Here is a 14,376-nt window from a genome sequence, read left to right as displayed (position 1 = left end):
GCCGGCGGCGGCTCCCCTCGGGTGACGGGATTCTAAGAACGCGAGGGAGAGGGCCAAAGGTTGTGATATGTGGAGAGCTCCTCCGTCTGGAGGGGCAAGGGAAAAGGGGAGCCCCAACGATGATGTAGTTTTTCGAGCTCTTGCTCCCCTCCTAATAAACAGTTTGATTTTTTATTGTTTCTTGCAATAAACGAAGTTACGTAAACGATAACAGTCCACTGTCATCAGAAACGAACTAAAGCAGTTTGTTTATACAACAACTGCACCACCCCTTCGTCGACCGACGGCCAGTACGACAAGTTGGGCGAGGGTTCCTCGCGGCCCCCCAGCGCAGTCGCGGAGAGTGGGGGAACAGCCCGCGTGTGTATCCATCTCTAATTGTAAACAATACTTGATGCCAGCAGGCACGCTGTCACAATAAAAACAAAAGCCGGCCATGAGTAGCTCGCCTCCGTGGGTGCCGAAGGCTCAGCGCGACGAAACGCACTCAGGGAAAAGAAAGGAGGCGGAAAATAGTGAATTCATTTCGTTCTGTCGAGGAGGAGGAGAAAACTACTCTGCGGTTTTGGGGCATCCTCAGACATGTTCTATCCTTGGTTGTATTCCGAGGAGTCTTCTCTGTCGAGCTCGTCCAGTTTTAATCAATGGTCGGTGGCCTTCAGTCCAGGGCTTCGCTAGCCACTGCCGCCTGTTGAGCTCGCTGTACCAGACCTTATTGGTTTTCAAAGCGGTCGCTGGATAGCAGTCTCTCCCATTGCTCCGCACTCGGGTTCTGTATTTTGAGGACCACGCCTATGTTTTGGCAGCTGTTGAAGTTTCCTGTACCATTCCACCATAATGGGGTGATTGACTAAAGGTAGACTCAGGGCCTCAAAAAACAAGTGTTACACGTGTTAATATGGCGAGTACGGGAATTATTACTCCGTTTCGTCCACTTGAGTGCAGCCATACGGCCACAGATGAGAGCTAATAGGAAATTTTAGCTTCGCAGAGATGTACCAGCGTAGACGGATACCGGTTTACCGGACGCCGGTTGTGCACGCGCAGTGCCCCCGCCTAACCGCACCGCTGTGACTGCGTGTACTGCGCGTGTGCATCTATAGCGACCTCTATTAATGCGACAGCATCAGCTGCAAGCACACCAAAATCCCGGGATGTCTGGTGTCAGAAAAGTCACTGATTGGTTGAGAGAGCTCATGTGACTTTGTGATGTCATCAAAACAGACCACCAGGTTGTGAGCAACCTAGGAAGGGAATCGATATCAAAATTGAAAAAAAAGTGATATATGGGAATGTCAGCACCGTCACAGCATAGCGGATACCTGCTACTGCAGCTAGCAGCGCGAATATTGCGGATGATGGGCCGACAATATCCAAGAAACTGACGCAATCACGCACAAAAGTTGCAAAAGAAGCGATAATTGTGAAATGTAATGTTGTAACATACCGCTCTTTAGGCGGGTGAAGCATCACCGTAGCTTCTTGCTTTAGTTTACAACCGTGTGGTTGCCTAGAGAGGAATGATAACGAGTGATCATTAATGCGACAGCATTAGAGCTCCAGTTGACGAGAAATGCCGCTGCGTTCGTTTGTCCATATCACGAATAAGCAGGTGGCCAACTTGCCACGATGGCCAGGCGGCAAACTGCCCACCCGGTTGTGAGCCACCTGGCCACCATGGCTGGGACAATGAAATAAATGCACATGAATTCAATGCCAATGCCACCTGATCTCGGTGGCACTGCGCATCAAGCACCTTAGTCGCGAGACAGACGGCTTTGCAAAGAACTATCTGCGCAAAAATTAGCCTTTTAGAGGCTTGGGAAAAGCAACCTGTGTCTTACAAGCCACACCGCTGCGAGTATTTGAAACAGCCACCTGCCGGGGCAGTAGTCCATGGTATGAGGGCTCCTGGGGATCTATGTAAGAGAGGATGTACTTGCGTGGGAGGGATCTCTAACGATATCGCACTCTACTTTGCGGCCGCTGCCACGTGTGGCCCCGCCCGGCCCCGGTCCTACCACTGCGCCTGCGCAGCTGGCGTACTTTGAACCGGTATGCGTCTACGGTACTACGTCTCCGCTAAGAGAAAAGCCTCAGTTGACTTTTCTTTATATCCATACGGCTGCTTTCAAATGAATGATAAAGAGCGATTAATTTTTAATTCATCATCATCATCATCATCATCGTCAGCGTGACTATACACCCACTGCAGAAAGCCTCTTTCATGTCTCTCCATTCAAACCTGTACATTTCCAGCTGCTGCCACCGTATCGCCGCAAAGTTCAGAACCTCATCCGCCCACCTAACTTTCTGCTGCCCCCTGCTGCGCTTGCCTTCTCTTGGTATTAAGTCCGTTACGCTTCAGGACCAGCAGATATCTTGCCTTCGCATTACATGCCCTGCCAAAGCTCATATTGTAGCGAAAGCCACAGTGGCCAGGAACTCGCACTTTCGCCGTGCTCGCAGTCCCACCGTGGTCGCACTGCACCACGTGACCAGCCACGTGACTGGTCGCGTGACCAACCACGTGACGAACCACGTGACAACAACTAGCCAGACAACCAGACTAACCTGAACTTGCAATCAAGATTAACCAAGGCTAACCAGGCGATGCCTTAGCTTTCGCTACGTATATCGTGGCATAGCCGAGCTAAGCCACTGTCAATTTTCTTCCTCTTGATTTCGAATAGGATGTCATTAGCCCGCGTCTGTTCTCTCACCCACTCTGCCCACTTTCGGTTTCTTAACGTTACACCTATCATTTTTCTTTCCATGGATCGCTGCGTTGTCCTTAACTTGAGCTGAACTCTTTTCGTTAGCCTCCACGTTTCTGCCCCGTAGGTGAGTACCGGTAAGATACAGCTGTTGCACACTTTTCTCTTGAGGGATATTGGTAAACTGCTATTCATGATCTGAGAAAACGTGCCGTATATGCGCTCCATCCCTTTGTTATTATTCTTGTTATTTCCCTGTCATGATACGGGTCGCCAGTCACTAGCTGCCCTAAGTAAACGTATTCCCTTACCACTTCCAGCCCCTCGATGCTAATTGTGAACATTACTTTGGTTTCCTGCATGTTAATTCTTAGACCAACCGTTCTGCTCTGCCTGTCTAACTCATTGATCATGCTTTGCTGCTTATCTCCTGAATGACTTAGCAGGGCAATGTCATCAGTGAATGGCAGATTATTTAGGCATTCTCCATTAACTGTTATACTGTTCCCAATTCAGGCCTCGAAATACCTCGTGTAAACAGGCGGTGAATAACATTGGCGAGATCGCGTCTCCCTGGCTGACGCCCTTCCTTATTAGAATTTTACTGCTGACTTTGTGCTTGGCGGTTTATTGGTAGGTTGCTCACCTGAACACCGTGTCAGGTGGCAGCCCGTTTAATCCTGAGCGGCTGCTCAGGGAAAATCGACCTGGATCGCAAACCAACCCAAGTTCCACCGATGGCAACACCTGCCATAGCACCTGCCCTCTGCCACTTCTCACCTGCTCACCGGGTGGTTTTTTTGCCAAGGCGTAGCCTGTGGTAACCAGGCGAGAACCTGGGCGCTAATTAAGTGGCACCGCCCCTAAGCGCACCGATCCAGGCGGAATGAGCAGCAGCGGTTAGGAGGAGAGCGTGGTTCGAATGGTGCTTGCACAGCAGCTAAACGGAAGAAGTTGGGGTGATAATTAGGCGGTAGCCTGGTTCTGCATATTAGGTAGTATGTCCAACCGAGAATTGACGTCATGCGAGCGCGCATGTCCGCATTTGACCTAATTAACAAAATCGATTGACATTTTTTTTTTCCTGGGGGTGGAGCTGTTGGCAACTCTCGAAGAAAGCACCAGAAGTGAGGTCGTGCGGTTCTATCTATACACTGCATATATTGAACATTAATTTAATTAGCTTTATGCAAATGCTGCCATCACTTCATTGTAGTTTTGCGTGTGTTGTGTTCTGTTCTCAATGCTTATATTGCAGTGCTTATTCTCTTGCTTTTGTGTAAATGAAGTCATCATCCTCTTTAAAATTTTTACATCTGTTTTACACCGCTGCCAGGATGCCGGGACCTCGTCAGGCCAATTGGCCCTTTGCCTGGTCTTCCTCTATTTGTGTTGGAAGAAGAATAAACTTCAAAACTTGGGCGTATGTGGTTTTTTTATATGAAAATTTTCTCTCAGGGAAGGAGATCGTCACCTCCCCTCGCCCCTTTAAGCTCGTTCCTGATTCTCTTCTTCATCTTGCTATTCTTCAAAGGTCCCCTGTATGTCAAGGGTAGTGTATGCGCTTTCGTGGCCACCTTTGCTGCGTACGATACTCGATAGGTGTTTTCAAAAACATGAATATGCGCCTGCGCACACGGCTCCCGTGACCATCCGGACACGCACTCTTTGCAGCGTTCACTCTGAGGACGGCCTGGATTGAGTCCCGATTCGCAGGCAGTACAAAGCGTTAGTTTCAGACCGCGACATGCGGTGATAGGCGCACAGGTGCTGTTGCAGACTCTGCTACTAATGATGGATACCTGGAGCGCCGTGTCCATCAACAGAGATTTAGCGCAGCTGAGACGTGCTACGTATACGAGATTACCGGACACTGGATGCGCACAAACAGTTGCCCCACCTGGCCCCGCCCACTGCCATTGCGCGTGCGCAAAAGTCGTCCGGTAGTCCGGTATTGAGCTTATTCATGCGACAGCAATCTCATGGCGTGCCTAGCAGGCAGCCAAGGCGCGCAACAAGATGGTGGTAGTATTGCGTCGTGACTACATGAGCGAGATCCGGTGATGGCAATGACCGCCACTACAAAGCGTGGTGGAGACTTTTCAGCGCCCTTCGGCGTACCTTTCAGAGAAGCGGGATACGTTTTCCCCCTCCCCACCTCCCTTTGTGCAGCGGTTTTTGGGGCCACGAGCACTCCTCAGTTGGAACGTTAAGTTTCGATCCTCGCAACTGTATGGTGGTTGAGGGCACAGGGTTGCTACGCAGGACTCACCTGCCTCCCTCCAAATCTGACAGCGAATCGGGTCTATACTCCCCGGCTGTGATGGCCGCCATTCTGCATCGCCAGGGAGTGTCCGCGAGCGCGGATAGGGCCACACGGACGACACCCATGAGAGTCGTCCAAATTACGACTGCCAATAAAAGTGTTTGCATCCTGTCTTTTTCGCTCTTTAAAATCCGGTCACGGGGAGGCCGGTGGCGATGGGCAGCAGCCCCGAGCATATCACAGCCAAACGCAGACCCCCAATACCCGTCCACACGGCTTACCTGGTCGACACACGGCTGTAGGACGTGAGTGGCGATGCACCGCTTGGCAGTCCATCAGCCGTGACGCATTCCAGCAGCTGGGCGCCGAAGGCCAGACGCGGTACAATCGCGGGAAGGGATTCCCTCTGGAACCGGTCGATTCACGCTTTGCGCGGCCAGCTTGTGCAGTGTGAGGGCCGACTGAGGTGGAAAAGAGCGACGCATTGCCATCGATGCGCGGTGCAGTGAAGCTGGTCTGCAGGATCGCCGTCAAAGCCAGTGGATGTGTTCTGATGCCAGCTGTGAATTCCTGCGAGGGTGGAGGCGGCATTCCTGGAAGATTCTAGTGGGTTGTCTGGGGAAGGCAGTTAGGATGATGTGTGCCCCGTGGCCCAAGCAACCTCATATGAGACGGCTATGAAAAAATTAGAGGGGTGCACTTAAGACTGCTTAGGTGCAGCAACGCGAAAGCATTTCTTTTACTGCGCGTCCTTCCTCCCTCATGCACGTACGCCATCTGGTCTCCGTCATCTCGCGTGCCCGCCTACGCGCGCGCCATCTGCTGGGCCAGCGCTACGACTGCACTCCAAGCATGGAGGAAGTTTCCCGGAAACGCATCCCTCTAATTTAGATGCTCATAATTACTCATGTAAGCATCAGTACCTATTTCGACGATACGTTTCTGGGACATCTGTGCATTCACTAGGCTTCATTATTTTTATTCTGTTCGCGTGGAAACTGTCTGTCCACAACTTCCGTCCACAACGCCTGTACACAGCTTCCGGTGGCGCCACTCATGAGACAAGAAATGCTTTCGCATTTATACAAGGCTGCCGTCTGTGCGCCTTTTGAGTACATCTGCTGTCCCTCGGTGTACGTGCAGGTACTTTCGCAATGCCCTACCGTGGCCGCCAGTTGCGGTCGGTATCGTTCGACGACGGCAAGCGCAGTGTCATCGCCACTGACCCCGACGTGGATCCGCTGAAGCTGAAGTCCATCGTGGGCAGGCCGCCGCTAACCGAATGCACCACCTCATCGTCGCCGGACGGCCAGTTCGAAGAGTTGGGCGAGGGCTCGTCGCGGCCCTCCAGAGCAGCCTCGGAGGCGGGCGTATTGGCCGCCGCCCAACAGCCGGTGTGTATCTCTATCTGTAAATAATACTTTATGCAAGCAGGCACGCTGTCGCAATAAAATAAAAAAAAATGCCACCGCCGACGGGCTGGCTGCCTAAGGTATCAAAGACTCAGCGCAACGAATCGCGCTCAGAGAAAAAAGAAAGGAGGTGGAAGCCAGGGAAATTATCTCGATATGTGGAGGAAGTTCCCTGTATCGCGTCACCATTACGTGGTCATTGTCTAATGGTAGACGCGGGGCTTCCAAAGAAGTGTATAGTACACGTGTTAATTTGGTGATTAAAGAAATTACTCTTCATTTGAGTGCAGCCATACGGCCACAAATGAGAGCAGTTAGAAACTTTATAGTATCGTGGAGACGTAGCAGCATAGACGGGTACTAGTCTTAACGGACACTGGCTGCGCACGCGTATTGGCCCCGACGGGCCCTGCCCACTCTCACTGCGCGTGCGCAGGAGACGTCCGTTAGTTGGGTATAGAGCTTATTCATGTGACGTCACTTGCACAGAGCGCCTAAGCAGGTAAACATGGCGCGCACCAAGATGGTGGTAGCATCGCGTCGTGGCCACACAAGCCAGACAGTCCTGTTGTTCGCTGATGCCAGTGACCCCCAGCCCAAAGTGTGGCGGAGGGGTCTCGATCGGCGTACGTTTTAGAGAAGCGGGATGCGGTGTCTCCTCCCCACCTCCATTCGTGCAGCGTCTTTTTGGCCAACGGGCACCTCTCTGTTCGTTTCGAAGCGTCAGTTTCGAACGTCGCAAAAGTGTGGTGGTTGGGGGGCACAGGGTTGCTACGAGGAGCCTCGTGGGGCCCGCCAAATCTCAGAGAATAGGGTCTATGCGTCGACCCTATGGTGGCCGCCATTGTCCATCGTCAGGGCATTTCCACCATGGCCGCTGCCGCGCAGGTGAAAGTGGAAGCTGGTTTTTGCCGCACAGGAGAAGTCCCTGGACCCGGAGCTGCTGATGGTGCGCCTGACGCTCGAGTGCGACGGCCTGGTGGACAACGACCGGGTGTCGGCCGAACCAGCGCTGCGGCGCGAGCGCGGAGAGGGCCACACAGACGACACCTGCGGGGGTCCCTGAGTCCGAAGGAAGACTGCCAATTAAAGTTATCTAGTTATTAATGCTCTCGGGCGTAATGCTGTTACAGGAGGGATGATGATATATATCAACAAGAGCACACACCAGCAAGTATAAAATGCTTGGGAAATGGGTCTCTCAATCCCCAAGCAACACATGTTATCGCCCCAATATTGGAATTGGATGGTTTCACTCTCCTTTGTTGGACCGGCCTTTTTCAATATGTTTCCAATATTGGGCCGATTACATGTGCTGCTTGTGTCCAGCTCGAGGAAACGAAATTATCTTGCGCCATGGCGCTCTTTGGCCGCTGATGCCCATGCGCCATAAAAATCCAGCATCGAGTATAAAATTTATACATACATATCAATCAACTCGAAACTAGCAAATATCACGACACAGACACAGCCACAAGTGCATCAAATGGGACCAATATCTGCAACAATATGTTCGGTTTGAGACCGCCGAGAATCGAAACCGCAGGTAGAGGGCATGATGGAATGACAATATGCGAAGGATTTCTATAGGCTTAAGTAATGGGACAAAGTTTCAAATTGGAGTAGATTGCCTATTTGTAAAAGATTCTGAGGCAAGGAATACATTCAGCTATTGTTCTGGGGTAGAAGGAATATTTAAACGAGTTGATCCAGGCCGTCATGGGTGTAACCCGATGTTTGTGAGAAGGCCTCACAGCTAGAGAGGACCCCGTTTTTCAAGCAGAGGCTCGTGCTTAAAGTGATAATTGTACAATAGATAAAACAATTTTAGCCCGGCGCCATTCCTTCCTTTGGAAAGTTGAAGTAAGTTTAGCTGACAGTTTGTAAATCTCTATTTTGACAGAATGAACCTAGTGCCCTTCTCTAAACTTTTTCAATACTCTCCATTTCGTTTGTCTGATGCGAATCCGATATGAGTGTGCCATATTCCGATGTCGCTCGTACCAAAGCGAGATAGATAGTTTTGCTTTTTGGAAGCAAGCTTCAGTTTTTCCTCCCAGGAAGCACAGCGTCGTTTCGGGTTTAGAGCGTATGTGATTGATGCATGTATGCCAGTTTAGACTTGACGATATGTTGACGCCTAAATATATGAAAAAAATTTACGCGTGTTATATTAGCGCTTGTCTGTTTCAATCAAAGAAAAATATGTTTTTGGTTATATTCGTAATTGCAATATATGAAGTTTTCCATAATTTAGTTTCAGTTTGGATGCTGTGCACCATTTATTAATAGCGCTCAATGTCGAATTTAGCGTGATGTGGTATTCTTGGTTTGAAATAGCGGAGTAAATTAAACAATCATCTGCAAAAATCCGGACTGTAACGTGGTGCGGAATAGAAACTGCGATGTGATTGACGTAGCATAAAAATAACATGGGACCCAGCGCAGACCCCTGAGGGACTCCTGAAGGTAAACCAATAGCGTCTTATTTCGCGCCATTTGCTTCCACGAACTGAGTTCTGTTAAGTTAGGTAAACCCTTAGCGACCACACGATATTTCTGTTTATGCCAGGGTCGAACGGCCTACTAAGTTCTTTATGAGGGACACGGTCGAATGGTTTCGACATGTAAAGGCACGGCTTGTTTCAGTCTGTGCTTGCGTCCTTTGACAGCTGTAGCTATATACGCCTCCTGCAGTCCGAGTAATTTTCTTCTAAGTCATTTTAATTTTTTCCAAATTATTATTAGTCTGGTGTCTAACTGCTCTCTGCTGGAACGGTAGGCAAGTGGCAGGTGGAGAGAGGGAAATATCCTCTAAACACCACCTGGCATGGTTGGCAGGTGCAGGCTTCACACAGACACTACCAACGCCGGGCAGTTTTCACCTTCATGACCCTCCGAATGCTCTTGCATTAAATACTCTATCAGCGCATTTTGAACTCTGCGGGTGTGAAAAGTCCACATGTCAATAACGCGGCACAGAGCAACCTCTACGCCCACTGCACGGCAAAGGCCTCTCCCATAGCTCGCCAGTTAATGTTGTCCTGGGTCAGCTGCGGCCACATCATTCCCGCAAACTTCCTAATCTCATCCGCCCGCCTGACTTTCTGCCGCCCCACTGCTACGCTTGTCTTCTCTTGGAATCCACTCCGTTACCCTTAAGGACCAGCGGTTATCTTGCCTTTGCATTACGTACCCTGCCCAAGCCCATTTCTTTCTCTCCGCGTTTGTTGCCTGACCCATTCTGCCCTCTTCCTGTCACCTAACTACCCCCATCATTACACCTATAATTTTTCTTTCCATAGCTCGCTGCGTTGTTCTGAATTTAAGTTTAACCCTTTTCGTAAGCCTATACGCTTCTGTCCCACAGGCGAGTACCGCTATAAGATACAGCTGTTTTATACTTTCCTCAGCAGGGAAATTGGTAAACCTGGGTCTGAGAGTTTTTGAAAAGTGCGCTCGAAGCCATTCTTTTTCTTCTAGTTACTTCACTCTCAGTGGTCCTGGTGGTTGTGAGCTTCGGAAGGCCGTACGTACCAAATTTAAAAGTCTCCGTACAAAAGAAGGAAAGGCTAGCGAAAAAGAAATTTATTGTTGTTGTTTGCCTCGCAACATGGCACATACCCACAAGGGAGATTGGCCATAACCAGGCGGCGACTAGTTGCATTGTAGATTATTGTTGTTGTTGTTAGCCTATCAAAAGATGGCACATACCCACACTGGGGGATGCATGCGGCAAGCATAGTTTTTCTTCTTCTTCCTCTTACATAGCTAGTTTCTTCTTCTTCTTCTTCTCCTCAAGTAATATGGCACATACCCACATGGGGGGGATTGGCCAAGGTATAGAGTAGAATGCCAATGAAGCATTTGCGCGGGGAAGGAAACGTCAGAAGACTCAATCAAGATAAAAAAAAATTGGAAAAATAAAATGAATTCAAGAGGTATGAGTCATCCGGAATAGAATCAATCTATCTTTGGACATGCGATTCTTCTTCTTCTTCTTCTTCTTCTTCTTCTTCTTCTTCTTCTTCTTCTTCTTCTTCTTCTTCTTCTTCTTCTTCTTCTTCTTCTTCTTCTTCTTCTTCTTCTTCTTCTTCTTCTTCACCCCAGGTATATGGCACATACCCACGCGGGGGGATTGGCCAAGGTGTAGTTGAATAAACAAAGAAGTTTCCATGGAAGATGACGAGAAAATTGTAGCACCAATCGTGAATTTTGAAAAAATCAATGAATAAAAACAACAGGACAATATTGACAGTTAAATAACAGACAGACACACGGTGGAGCGGACGTGCTGACGTGTTCTTGCTGGCCGCTGCTGTTTTCTGCATCTTCTGGTGGTTCCGGCTTGTTCATCCTTGGTGAGTCCGTACTACGTTGGGGGGTTTTGGCCAAGGCATAGTTTAAGACGCAGTTCATGTGAACCTGAGAGTGCGTTTTGCTGAGAGATGTCGTTGACCTCCCCAGGTGGAGGGTCGGCAGCTTGGTTTGCCAGCTTGCCAGCCGAAAGCCTGCCACTTGAGTCCTTCCACAAAAATGACATTGATGCGGTTCCCGTGGCTATCGTCCCAATCGGTGAGGGTGCGATCAAAATGAAAACCCCCACACTAATTCAACAGGAGCTAAGATCATTGACTGCCCAATACCTGCAGATCTCTGAAGTGCGTCCATTTGGCCGTCGAGGAATTGTGTGCAACTCCTCGGACATCGCTTGTGTTGCAGACTTGCTTAAGTGCACAATTTTCAGCTCGCTGCCGGTGAAGGCATTCATTCCCGAACAGCTTGCTTGGGGAAGTCGTACTGATTCCTGCGGCCAGCCTCTCTGGTCGTGGCTGTCTGCAAATGCTGTACGCTGCTGCAAATCTAGAGAAATAACCTTTATGCGAGGGGTTGCTCGCTCAGCCATTCACTTAACATTATCAGCAGGTAGGCTAGATGTGACTGATTGGTCGACAGAGGATTCGGGTACGTCTAGTGATCACTTTCCTATAACTTTCACTATCCGGTTATCTCCTCCTAAAACTAGTTGTGTAACCCATAAATTTGTCAACCACAACATTTATAAAAATCTGATGTCCGCCTCACTTGCCTCTATAGTTAATACAAGCCGGGATGACAGAGCTCAGCAGACGGTTTCATTTTTGCAAAATGCAATAGACCACGAAATATTCGCTGTGCCCGCAGCAGCCTCTAATAAACAGCCGTCTCCTTGGTGGACAGAAGAATGTGAGAAGGCCTATCGTCGCAGAAAAGCGGCCTGAAAGAGGCTGTCCTGCAACCAGAGTCCGGCTAATTGGTTAAATTACAAATTCTCTGCATCTTTCAAAAGAACACTTGCAAAAGCCAAGGAGGAGTACAACCAAAATTTAAACACATATCTTTCAAATCCTCGTTATCGGAAAGCCCTGTATAGATTCATGGAACGTAACAAGAGTTCTGCCATCCCTCTTCTCACTAGTTCAACAGTGTTATCCCCACAAAAGGCTCAGGAGAGCCTGGAGTGTATTGCTCAGGGATTGGCGTTACGCTTCCAGACGCAGAGAAACGTACCTTTGTGCACAATTTCACCCTCTTCGGATTATACCGAGGTTGACGCATCAGAGCTCCTCTCAGTCCTGGCAATGTTGCATCCTGCAGCTCCATATGGACCAGATGGTGTCACGGTTGGTATGATTGAAATTTTAGCCCAGGAGTTTACATGCGCCCTCTTAGATATGGTCAATGCTTCTCTGGAAAACGCATGGATTCCAAGCATTTGGAAGACGGCGAAAATTATTTTATCAATGAAAGATGTAGGAAAAAGATACGTCTTAGATAATATTCGGTCAATTGCGCTGACTTCAAATTTAGTCAAATTAATAGAATAGTGCACAGTCGCCTCACAAAACATGTTCACGACATCAACGGTCTCAGCTCAGCCCAGATTGGCTTTCGTCGTGGATGCTCTATATGGTCCGCGCATGTGGATCTAGAGAGCAGAATCCGGCTCTCACTACGCCGAAGAGAAGTTTCAGCTTTGGTCACTCTTGATGTAGCAAAGGCCTATGACAGCGTAGAGCATGCTATTTTACTTAACAGACTTGCTCAGTTACATCCTCCAACCTACATTTATGCATGGATATCTGAATTTCTGAAGGACAGATTCTTTTACTGCGCCGAGGGAACCCTATGTTCAAATACATATTATCAATCAAGAGGTGTGCCGCAAGGATCGGTGCTATCCCCCCTGCTTTTTAATATTTTGGTCAGTGGAATCCCCATTCGTCCTGATATAACAGTTTTTGTGTATGCAAATGATATAGCTTTTTTCGTGTCGGCCAGGGATATCTACTCCCTTTAACACATTCTGCAGGGATATTTGGATGCTCTTGGAGTATGGTTGCAGGGTATTAATTCATCCCTGAATGTAGACAAATGCGGAGTTTTGGTATTTCCTCCAGACAGGCCTTTGCACATTTCATTAGTCCATCGCTCTCTCCAGATTCCACAAGTGGAATCCGTAAAATATCAGGGTGTTACTTATCACCCAGCATTAGATTGGAGCCTTCATATAAAGAACAATGCGTTTAAAGGAGAACGCGCTGTAGGCCGGCTGACAAGAATCGCCAATAAAAAGTTTGGGATGCGCCGCGACACGTTATTGTTACTATACAAAGCCTACGTAAGACCTATACTTGAATTTGGTTGCATTCTGTTCTCTGGTAGCGCAATCTACAAGATTCAACCCTTAATCTTACTGGAAAGGCGCGCTCTCCGCCTCTGCCTTGGTGTCCCAAAATCAGTTTCAAACGCCCTGCTTTATCTGGAAGCCCGTATCCCTGATCTAACTTCCCGTTTTCAAATACGGTGCGAACTTTCCTCAGGTCTATGGACCCAGTGACTGATGTCGGTACTCCTATTTTTTGTCTCAGCCGGCCTTATTCTTTTCTCATCATTGGCCACGGTATCAAATGCCACAAATTATGTTAACGCAGAACCTTTCAACATTGGTGTTGATCTCAGTTCTTTGCAGTGGGTTGATGACACGCCGGCAGCAGTGGAATTCCATTTCGACCACATCTTCCCATCTCATGCGAAACACATGCCCGCAAACATTTTAAACGGTATTCTCTCGGATCACATAGAGGAATACCCCCATCATACGGTGCTTGCTACCGATGCCTCCGTCAACTGCCAAAAAGCTGAAGTTGGCATCTTTTCGCACGATTTGGCATGGAGCTATTCTGTCCGCATCCCAGATTATATTCCTATATTCTTTGCGGAATTTTTGGCTCTTGGAATGGCCCTTCACAAAATTCCATGCCATGTGTCTCGTGTTATTATTCTCGCTGATTGTTTGTCAGTGTTAGTCTTCCTTGACACTTCACAAGAAGAGTTTTTGAGCCGTATCCTGCGATTTTTTGTCCCATGCACTTTGAAGGTGGTCCGTTTTGTCTGGGTCCCTGGCCATGCAGGTATTCATTCAAATGAGGTGGCTGATTACTTGGCAAGGTCGGCTCTTGACGGGTCAGTGACACATCCCGTCCCGAATTTCAGCCTGCTGGCGATTTCCAGGTTTCAGCGGTTCCTACATATATCAGCCAGGTTACGAGATCCCTTACTAAATACCACTGACTATCAGCACTTAGCATATAATTGGAACGTCCGTTCGTGTAAATCCAGGCTGTGTGAGGTAACAATGACGCGGTTGTGGTGCAGGATTTCAAGTTTGAATTTATATCTATGCAGGTGTGGGTTGACACCGACGAACCTATGTGACGCATGTGGGAAATTTGAATCTGTAGACCGTTTTCTCCTCTACTGCCCAAAGTTCGCACTTCAGAGAAAGATTTACCTGGAGGTTCCTCTCTCCAGGTTAGGGCTCCCTTTATCTTTGCCAGTATTATTATCGTTTGGTGCGAACGCCAGGGGATTTGCATTGGTTTCTATTTGTGAGTTCCTCTACGATTACATAATTGCAACTGGTAGGTTGATGTGCTAA

At 48.7% G+C, this 14,376-nt stretch overlaps 1 protein-coding gene across 1 annotated transcript; it reads left to right on the top strand.

Annotated features, from left to right (window-relative positions):
* Positions 1 to 6,206: 6,206 nt before the first annotated feature.
* LOC144109767 (uncharacterized) lies at positions 6,207 to 7,506 on the top strand (the record flags this gene model as incomplete). The annotated part of the gene is made up of 2 exons (XM_077642564.1): positions 6,207 to 6,377; positions 7,315 to 7,506. Coding segments are annotated over 2 exons (318 nt in total), but the record flags the coding sequence as incomplete, so codon positions are not given.
* Positions 7,507 to 14,376: the final 6,870 nt, after the last annotated feature.

This window comes from Amblyomma americanum, chromosome 11 (genome assembly GCF_052857255.1).
Source record: "Amblyomma americanum isolate KBUSLIRL-KWMA chromosome 11, ASM5285725v1, whole genome shotgun sequence".
Classification (NCBI taxonomy): domain Eukaryota; kingdom Metazoa; phylum Arthropoda; class Arachnida; order Ixodida; family Ixodidae; genus Amblyomma; species Amblyomma americanum.
The sequence above is the reverse complement of the archived record's forward strand: the minus strand, read 5'-3'. Positions and strand labels throughout refer to the sequence as shown.